This window comes from Amblyomma americanum, chromosome 7 (genome assembly GCF_052857255.1).
Source record: "Amblyomma americanum isolate KBUSLIRL-KWMA chromosome 7, ASM5285725v1, whole genome shotgun sequence".
Classification (NCBI taxonomy): domain Eukaryota; kingdom Metazoa; phylum Arthropoda; class Arachnida; order Ixodida; family Ixodidae; genus Amblyomma; species Amblyomma americanum.
In genome coordinates, this window is record NC_135503.1 from 60,880,593 (window position 1) to 60,891,611 (window position 11,019).

General features: G+C 43.2%; 1 protein-coding gene across 1 annotated transcript in view; it reads left to right on the forward strand.

The window, feature by feature from the left end:
* LOC144099208 (uncharacterized) overlaps positions 1-8,955 on the forward strand; it is a 32,062-nt gene extending 23,107 nt beyond the window's left edge. Inside the window, exons 2-5 of the mRNA XM_077632352.1 lie at positions 287-435; positions 1,059-1,126; positions 6,957-7,040; positions 8,703-8,955. Coding sequence (XP_077488478.1) covers positions 287-435; positions 1,059-1,126; positions 6,957-7,040; positions 8,703-8,845 — 444 coding nt within the window. The 3' untranslated portion in view covers positions 8,846-8,955. The remainder of the gene's footprint in view (positions 1-286; positions 436-1,058; positions 1,127-6,956; positions 7,041-8,702) is intronic.
* The last annotated feature ends 2,064 nt before the right edge of the window (positions 8,956-11,019 follow it).

Consider the following 11,019-nt stretch of genomic DNA (forward strand, 5'->3'; position numbering starts at 1 on the left):
CACGTTTTAAGTTTGAAGTCAAGTGGTGGAACTTCAGAAGAAGAATTAAAACAAAAATGTCATGTATGGTCGCACATGTAGCACCTATGCTGCTCAATATTTATTCTTTCCTTAATATTTCTTTCCCTCATAGTTGTGATTTTGCCTGAGCGTAAATGTCTGCCGCAATGTATACTTTCATAAATTTCATGTTACGATACTCACGAATCATATTGAATGCACTCATAGAGAGATCATTTTATTTATGCAGGACGTTAATCATCGTTTTTGTGCATATCGGTTACAGATATTTGCAAAATTTCCATATGGCGTTGGCATCTCCGACGTGGACAACGACACCATATTCGAATGCTTGACTGCGAAACGCAAAGACTTTGACCCTGTGGCGAAGACGGTCACTTATGTCTGGTCGCTGAATGATGGCGACGGCAAAAGGTACTAATGATGCATGCAATCAATTATTATTCGTGCTTGACATGTTCATTTGGGATGAGAAATGCAACAACGGACGCCAGTGGGCCTTTTTTCTAGACGAATTTTTTTTAACAGGAACCAAAATCTAAGAGCAGGAGCTTACTCTTATCTCACCGCTCTTAATCAGTGGACCTCTTCTCAAAATTTTCCAATGTCCAATGGTGTACGGTTACTCTTAGAGGTGGCGTTTAGTACGCGTTCATGCCCCCAGACGGCAGCACACTCGAGGACAGCCAAACAAGCCTGGAATATGCAATGGCGATCCTACAGACTGATCCTGTCTAAAATAGGTATGCATTCGAAACACTATCAGAGGAGTGCCACGCGTCATTCCTTTCTTATAATAGCTTCAGTTTATACGGTATTGTATCACCTTATTGTATCACAAGGGTTATTGTATCAACTTATTGCAACGCAAGGTATTGTATCAGAGGCGTCAAAAGGCACATTGCTTTTAACGCTTGATAGAAGCAGCCTTTGATCAGCCATTGCTGAAACTCGTCTTTTTGTCCTGATTGTCACAGTGTTTAAAGAAACACGGCAGCTATAAGTGTCCGTAACTCACTGCTTTCCTTATTTCCCAGGAAACACGTAGGTTTCCACCACACCGCCGGCGCTACTCCAGACGCTACGAACTTCACTGTGGGCCAAGGTGGTTGTCTTCATTTTTTCCCGACATTCAGAGTAATTCGCATGCAACCATTTTTCTTTCCTGCCCGCCAGGAAGTGACTGCAGCTTTTTAAAAAAAGATCGACAAAAAGGTGTCATTTAAGAAGCAGCCCACTTCTAATGCAGCAAACGCGATACTTTCGACTTTGCTTTGCACAGAGATGTGATTTTGGTCAATTTATTTGCGAAGCGCGTGACTTAAACTGCACAAAATCAGTTATAAAGTGCACCGGAGAGTAGGCTTCGACATCTCCAGAGAACAATAGTAAGCGACATTAAGAGTGGTCGTTGCCCTCTTTGGGCATACTTTGGGCATCATTGGAAGAGGAAAAAAAGACATTGAAATCTGAAAATGCTGCAATGTCAGCTGAATGTGAGGAACTGAAGAGGCGATGTTCTGACCTAGAGCAACGACTCATTGGTCTGGAACAGTATTCCCGAAATAAAAACCTTGAGATAAAGGGACTTCCAGCACAAGAAAATGAAAGCCTACCAGACATGTTGCAAAAAATTGGCGAAATGATTGAAGAGCCAATACTGGAGAGTGATGTTGATATTTGCCACCGTGTTCAAACAGAGAATAAGGCTAGCTCGAATGTGGTTGTCCAGTTCAAAACGCGAGGAAAGCGCGACAGTGTGCTGGCAAAAGCTAAAGAGACAAAGGTCGTAGCTGAAGACCTCGGTTACAATGGTTCGGATACTGTGTATGTTAATGAGCACTTGTGTCCCCTTCTCAAGAAATTGCTGGGTATGGCAGTAGCGCGGAAGAAGGAGCAGAAGTGGTAATTTGTTTGGACACAGAACGGCCACATTCTTGCTAGGAAAACAGAGTCGTCGACGATTGTGCGTATCGCCCGTGAGCGAGACCTGGATAAGATAGCATAGACACCACGCCTTTTCTGATACCTAACAGTACAACGACCCCCAAGATGTACACATTCGTTCTGCCTTCTGACCTTTGTGCTATATCTGCACACAAAAAAAATGCTGTGTCCTTCTTTCATCTGAATGTGCAATCTTTGCGAAACAAGGGCGATGAATTGGAAGCATTTTTTTGCGCACTGAGCTTCCGTTTCAATGTAATAATGATTACATAAACTTGGTATGAAAGTAGTAACGAAGCTTTGCACCTACCCGGCTACAACACGCATGTGCAAAACCGTACTGGTAAACGAGGCGGTGGTGTCCTGATAGCAACGGAAAAAACTTTCAAATGCACCATTCTTACCGACTATACTATAACCCACGAGGACTACGAAATACTGTCGTTGCAAAGCGGTAGTAGTGTCTTCTCCGTTATATACCGGCCTCCTAAAGGCAGCATATCTAATTTCATCGGCTTTCTTGATGAATATCTGCAATGGATCACCGCAAACAACCTTAATCTAGTTTTAGGCGGTGACATTAACATAGACTTTCTATCTCAATCTACAAATAAACGTGAGGTCGACTGCGTATTGCACAGCAACGGATTTACTAATGTCATAATTAACCCCACACGGCCGCAGGCAGCGACGGCAATTGACGTCTTCATTAGTAACTATCCAGTTGACTGTCTTCATTCAGGAATCATTAATGCCCGGATAAGTGACCACCTACCCATATTCATGTTTGTAGACTCTTTTACGCCCCCAAAACAACGTAAGTTTCCCGCGGTACAATATCGGCGTATAAACCAGGCCACATTGAATTCCTTTCGCGCAGCACTTGCAGGCGTGGACTGGCATCTCGTGCTCAGCAATAATGATCCAGAGGACGCATATGGTGCCTTCACTACTCCATTTAAGTCTGTCTATGACCAAAATTTTCCACTTGCGACTTATAAAAAACCCCGCAAGGCCCGCAAGCCCTGGATAACAAAATAATGCCTTGAAATGGTGAAACAAAAAATGAATCTTTACAACTGCTTTATTAAAAGCCAATCCCTCGATGACCTAGCACGTTTTAAGGCGTATCGAAACCAAGTCACTTCTTTTCTACGCCAAACAAAGCAAGAGTATATGGGAAAACTATTTAATCCAGACGTAATTAAAAGGAGTGACCTTGTATGGAAAACATTAAATCAAGTTTTAAACCCAGGTGGACATGCAAGCGGAATGCTTGAGGTCTTGGTTGATAACACACCAGTCAGTGGGAAACCTTTGGCAGAAAAATTTAACGATTTCTTCGCGTCACTGGTAAATGGCAATCACGGACCCCAGGATATCAAATGCCTCGACTCTCGGGTTTCTTCCACTGCATTCTTGATGCCAACGGACGCCAATGAAATCAAAACTTGCCTACTCACTCTCCGTAACAGCAGGTCACGAGACATAGACGATCTTAAACTCCAACCAATGAAATATGTAGCTGATGTAATTAGCCCAGTTTTAGAGCACATTTTTAATTGCTACCTCGAACATGCGGTGTTTCCCCGACAATTGCAGATTGCCAAAGTAACCGTTATTCATAAGGGTGGAGACAAAAATGACCTGTCCAATTATCGGCCAATTTCTATCCTCCCCATTTTCTCGAAGTGTTTCGAAAAAATATTATACAAGCGAATGTCCAGTTTCTGCGAGAAATGTAACACTTTAACGCCTAGCCAGCATGGCTTCAGGAAGAACTTTTCTACAGAAACTGCGCTTCGAACACAAAAAGAACTAATTCTAGAGTCCTTTGAACAAAACCTTTCACTCTCGGCATCTTTATTGATTTTTCGAAAGCGTTCGATCGCATCAATCACAGCACAATGTTGGCGAAACTCGAGCACTATGGTTTTCGCGGAAAATTTTATCAAATAATTACCTCATACCTTAGTTGCCGTGTCCAACAAGTAACAGTAGACAACGAGTCATCAAATTTTATACATCTGTCTTCTGGTGTGCCGCAAGGCAGTATATTGGGACCGCTGCTTTTCCTTCTTTATGTAAACGACATAGTCTGTATAAGTAAACTTCCAACTTTTGTCATATACGCAGATGACACCACTCTATTTTTCCGATCAGCACATGCGCGAGATCTTGAACAGCAAGCTACAGATTGTTTGCAGAAACTTCACGAATGGTCTGAGTCCAATTCACTGATCATAAACACTGGAAAAAGCAAAGCTGTACTTTTTAGACCTCGTAATAAGGATCCTGCTGTCTCACAAGTTCATTTAAAAATGGGTTCCTCAGTCATTCAAATAGTTCCTACGGTCAAAAGCCTAGGAGTGCTTTTTAATGAAAATTTATCATGGGATGAACACGTTGAAAAAGTCAGGGACAAGTTGTCCAAGGCTGCTGGTATGGTGTCCCGCCTGCGATACCTCTTTCCAAAGCATATTAAGCTGATGCTGTACAACGCACTGTTTTCCTCTGTTGCTAACTATTGTATTTTGGTCTGGGGAACAACATCATTTACGAATATCAAACGGTTGCATTTACTTCATAAGAAAATTGTTCGAAATATTGTTAACGCTTCTCGTTTTGAACATACGGAACCAATCTTTGCATCGCTTCGCATCACCCCCCTTCCCCAAGTCTTTGAATCTATACTACTGAGGCATTATACAACAATTATTAGAAAAATAATCTATTTATGGTGCACCTGTCGAACTTAAAATGTAAAGAACTGATGTATGCCACCCGTACTGGTTTCACATGGTTCATGCCAAAAACTCGTACGAATTATGGTCGCCAAATACTTTCACACACTCTTCCGTCCTCATTAAATAAGGCATCTAAATTTGTGTACACTTAGGTACCGTGAGAGTTGTTACTTATTACCAACAGAGAGTTGTACTTATTATTTGTATTTTCTTTGCTGTATGCTTACTTGCAGTTTTATTTTATTTTCATATTCATGTTATGATCCTGGTATTAACATATATGACACCCTGTATACCATCCTGATGCTGCTGTCAATTCATTGTAGGGTGCGTCGACCCCTGTCAAGCCTTCTCTCTGGCTTTTTGACGACGCACCCAACATCCTCAAGATGTTGAATAAATTGAATTGAATTGAATTGAACATTTCTGGACAAAAGCATTTATGAGCGGGAAAATGTTTATGAACGCAATTTTTTCAGTTGCAATGCAAGATTTCACTATAACAATCAATACATCCGCAGATCACCCGTCGGCAGTCTCGCAGTTATTTTTTTTCCTTTCGCTTTTTTTTTATCGTCAACAGCGTTCCCCATTGGTTTTTTATGGCAGTCTTAACTGTTCGATGCGATCGCTGGAAACGCCTTAAAAGTAAGGTTTCGCTGTTTATCAGAATAATGAACCATTACGTTCAATACATCCATTAGAGTGTCTTACAATTTTCCAATTTTCAAAATCTTTGTCATCGAATGTTGGACATGAGTAGGACAAGGGAGGAAAAAAAAAGCAGTTTAGCGCTGCCCTCGTTCACAAGCCGTATTTCTTAGCCTTTTACAACTGAGCTGAAGGTTGGCAGAGCTAGCTCAACAATCGCGCTTATCTTGCCCTTGCAGTCATATAGGCTCCTCCAGGCATGGAACTAACGGCTCCAACTCGGTGCGGAAGCTTCCGCTTTAAAAAATAACTAGAAAAGACACACATTGAGAATTCAGCCGTCTTGTACTTGCAAGCAAAGAAGTGCGCCGATGATGACGTAAAATAAAAAAATCCATAATTTTTTTAACAAATCGTACAAAGGAAAGGAGAAGCTTCTCTTACGTTTGCACATTCAGCCCCTGCTGGTGAGCCGCCGAACTTGTCGTCGTCAATGATCAAGCTGTTTGCACCGATTTTGTGCTGGTCACGTCATCACAAAGAACCTTGAAGCTTCATTTCATACCATCATTATGTTGGCAAGTCGCGCTCAGCGTTCCCTTATTCAATGTCAAGCTACACCAAATGCAATGTTGAGCCACTGTAGAAACTGGTTAATTCAGACACACCCTATATAGGAGATGGCAACCGGTGAAATTGCAATACATATAACCAGTGCAGTGTCATTGCCATTCCACATTTCCTCGCTGATATCAAACCCCGCGGGTATGGCGTAGGGCTGCCGAACCACAGGTCACGGGTTCGAATCCCGGCTGCGGCGGTATTATTTCTATAAAGTCCAATTGCAACAAATATCGGTGTCGGGCACTGCGTTATATAGTACACCACGCTGCCTAATTAACCGGGCGTCATTCAGTACTGTGTCTCGCATAGCCCACGTGCCTACCGAAGTTCACTCCATGAGAAGAGCAAACTTGACCACCTGCATTGGTGGATCCGTGGATCAGTGGTCATGAATGTGGGTGCAAACATGCCACAGTAGAAAGATGAGTTTAATTCTGCAGCCAAATGAAGTTTATGTTACTATACTACATATATTAAGTCAAAAGTCAAGAGTACAGCGGCGAATGCCTCTCAACGGAGGCTGTCCAGCCAATGGCGTCGTCCAAAACACAGATCTTGTCCTCAGCCTTTTTTCAACTTCCCCCTTAACACCTCCACTGCAGACAACGCCCGAACAACGAACCCACTTCGGACCCCTTTTTCTTCTTTAGGTGAAGAGATATGAAAGCGTTAAGGGGGAGAGTTGAAAAGAGGCTGAGGACGAAGGATAAACACTTCAAATTAGGGGCAATCGCCGCTAAATCTTGAGTTGCAACTGACTATAGAAGCATGAACGCTAACTGGCGGGATAAAAATCTCTCTGTATAATTGTTTCTTTTCTGCCTAACAGCCTGGAGAGAGACAAGTTTTGCTTTGCTTACGATCGGTGTCAATAAAAATAAAATCTCTTAGAATAGATTTACATGCCATTATAAGTTAGATTACTGACAAGGTGATGGTATTTTCTACACCTACCCTTTTTCGCAGACTCTAGCAAAGTCGAAGTTGCCTACTTCCGCTGGAGCGACTACAAAGACTGCGCCATTACGGAAGTGCCGCACTTTACAAACCGTAAGCATTGTTCAGTGATAGCTGACTTTCTCTTCTTTAAAAGGACACCGCGGAAAGATCTATCCGTTTTTTTCTTCGTAAAAATCTATTCTATGGCCCTTTGTGCGTATGCTGATTTTTTCCCGGTTGCAAAAGACAAATTTATTACCGAGGAAATTACATTTAACTATGTCTCACCACTTGATTCAAAACTCGTGACGTCTACACTTAATTGGACTCCGTGATCGCCATATTCTACTGCATGGCGATGTAAGCTTGCCTCTGAAATTCGCGTAGAGAAAAACTGTATTCACGCACAGCAGTTTACTTGTGAAATCGACCGGTGATGGCGACACCTGTACTTAATTTTTTTGCCTTTCCAGCTTATATAAACACTCTGTTCTCAGGGAAAGCAGCGCCTATGTCGTTAGAATGCAGTAATTCATCGACGCAGTCCAACTTTAGTTGGTCACTAGTGTCGGATGAAAGTGGCGCCAACACCGTGCACACGCATACACGAGTCACCACTAGCTTCACCCAAAAACACGCGACTGTAGAAGTAACATTATTATCATCAGCCTGACTACGCCCACTGCAGGGCAAAGGCCTCTCCAATGTCTCTCCAATTAACCCTGTCCTTTGCCAGCTGCGCCCACCGTATGCCCGAAGTAACATGGGGTGTTCAAAATAGCATTCTTTCCTACCGCGAATTGAGACCGTTCAAAAATATACCAGCCACTTAAACAGAAACGAAGGACAGATAAAATGGTGGCGCCTGACGTAATAAAAGAAAACACGGAATGATCCGCTGCGTTAAACCGCCTTAACGATATACCAGTACTATGCTTCATTAAAACACATACCGTAGACGCCAACAGCTGCTTCCGCGTTAGACTCGCACAAATTTAGCAGGAAGCGTTTTTTTGACTATTACCGTAACCAATCACTAAATTAAGGGTTACTGATGAAACGCACGCGTAATGTTTCATTTCAGATATACGACGTTGCAGCCCTCACAGGCTGCCGCCTACTGTGCTCCGCTTTGCATTTGGAAGTCTTTACGTCAAGACAAGACAGAGGCGTAAAGAACAAGGCAAAAAAGAAAACAACCTCAGAGATGAGGCCACAATTTAAAGGTTAATTTATGGATATTGCTAGATGCATTTGGAAGCTTTAGCCGCCAAATAAATTTCAGATCAAGTAATAACATTTAAATGCAAGCGAACGCCTTTCTACTACGTATCAGCAACCAAAGTAACAATATATTATCATTTCTTGCGCCTCTGCAATCCCTTGTTCTGTATAAGTAGCACCAACGCCCTTTCTAATGGTGAAGATTTAAATAGCAAACCACGCACTTCGATCCAACAATGAACGAAACGAAGTTTTTATTTCTAGTTTTCCAGGACTACATCCTGTTCGCTAGCTGGTGCCGTATCTTACAATGTATATGGATATACATGCTGGCACGTACGGAAAAGAGTTGGGACATAATGGCTTGTGTAGTCTTCCGTGTAGTGCTCTTAGTATCATTCTGCTTGTCCTTACTGCAATCTGTTCTTGTCTATACGTGTTGCGTATTGCATATTTTACAGTATGCATTGTGTATATGCATTGTGTTTTTACGTTAGTTTGTGCCAACAGGATTTAATTCAAGCAGCGCACACGTTTTCTTCCTCGCAGAGTGCACACTCTGGGTCTCGAAGGCCGTCGAAAATCAAGTGCCAGCCTACTGCCTTGAGCAGTTTCACGATATATGCGGCGTCATGGTTCCGCTTCACGACAGCGACCTCTGCGTGGTTGACGAGGTCGATACCGAGGACTAGTAAACACTGCGATGTTCACCCTGGTTAGCGGAGTTGCTATACAAGACTTCGTCCGCTTACGTGGTAACATCAGGGAGGCTTTGTGTTTAATACATCGCGTTGCTCGCAGTTCCCCACGTTTCCAATGAATGAGTTTCTCTAACGCTGCACTCTGCAATTGCTGCATGACATCTACTCCTGGTAAGGCACGTCGTGTGCCTCAACATGGGACCGGTACGCCTCGCAACGGTCGCGAGGAAGAAACATTTCTTACATTCTTAGGTAAGTGCATTGATCATGTGCCAGCAATTCCCGCAGAGAATGTGGTGCCAGCAGCGCAAGAAAAATATCCACCCCATGGTGACACCATTGCAAAGCGGAATTCCGCTACTGCTGCAGTGTCCAACCGTAATATAGTGAGGCTGGCAGTAGGAAGCGCCTCTTCCAGCTTAGAATGGCAAGTCGATCTTACTTCCATGCGGTAGATGAAAGAACCCCAGATGAGAATACGCGGGGAAGGTGTAATCGAAGCCTCAGAATTACTTGTCAGACGCCTTCGTTACCGCTTCGGCTTCTGGCATCGACACTCTGCACCGAGATATCGGTAGATAAACTTTTTGAAAATCTACAAGAGTACTGCGGTTGCCGGAAATGAACTGAAAACTCGTGCGGAAGACCAGAATGACATAGTCACTCAGAACTGAAAGAAACGAGTCAACAGACTTTTAGTAGTCACAACATAAACTGCCGTAGCAAGCATACGACGCTCTTGACGCTCAACGGAATAAAATTTGGTCGCTAGATGCCCTCCATTTTTACTGCTGCATACGTAATCACCATGTCTGTATCATCTCTCTCTTTTTTACGGACAGGCAACTCTCTCCCGCCAAGTGATACCGTTAAACGGGCACCGATGGCAAAGTTAACTTGGTCTGTATGGTTTTATTTCCGTGTTCTAACAATCAAGGAGTTGCTTTCACTGGAAACGAAGCTTTTTGTAAGCTACAATGGTCAAAAAATGAAATAATCCCCATTCCGACCGTTTCCGCAAGCAAACAGCATGCGGCGAGACAAATTTTTGTGCGGGAATTCCAGAGCGCTAGCTAACTCGCCATATACTTCCAAAACCCTATCAGTGAGCCATTTTCGCTACGGACGTCCCAATTTTTAATCGACTAGCGGGAAAATTTTTTAATCCGATTTTCTCGGCCATAAATTTGTCTTTTGCTACAGGACAAGCACCACCATAGCTATAAAATACGCTAGGTTAAGCACCGCTGAACTAAGTCCCGTGAGCTGTCGATAAAAGGGTAACTGTTTAACTGGTAAATCTGTTTGGTAGTTCACGGATAGGTTGCTGCTGTGACTACCACGGATTTACCATGCAGTGACTGAGCATTTACTCTGCTGTTACGCGGCATCACGCGGACAAGCAGGAGACCAAAATACTTGTAGGAGTATAGACACCTAACTTTTGGGTGCGTGTTTTCTTGTTTGCAATGATGCGTAAGGCATTATTATACATGGATTACCACCTGGTGTTCTCCTACGACCGCTAAATAATTTATAATTGCATTTCTTTTCCGTGCTGTCTAGAGATTTAGAGATTTATCGCGGAAGAGGGAGGGCATGGCAAAAGCGCAGGAAGGCTTAACCGGAGGGTGGTTGCCAGGGGGAGCTCCGAAAGTGCTTACCGCGGAAGGAGGAGGATGAGGCAAGAGCGGAGGAGTCGCCAACCGTAGGGTGGTTACCGTAGAAGGAGGAAGGTATGGACAGGGCGTAATAAAGCTTAACCGGAGGGCGGTTGAGGACAACCATCGACCTCAGTCAACCAAGTTATCAAACAGGCTTTCTGAAAGGCTACTTGACAATTGACCATGTTCACACTATCAATCAATGGATAGACGAAGAAGCATCCCAGAATATAACCAACTCCTATACATAGCCTTCATTCATTAAGACAGATCATTTGACTTAGTAGTAACCTCAGCAGTCATGCAGGCATTACGGAATAAGGGCATAGATTAGCCGTATGTAAACATACTGGATATCTATAACGGCGGCACAGCCACCATAAAAGTCAACAATAAAATCCTAATGCAGGAGATGTTTACATCCTGTTTAAATCCTGTTTACAGGAGATGTTCAGAGGCCTCCGGATTGGGAACAGCTGGCTATAAGAGTTAATGGAGAAT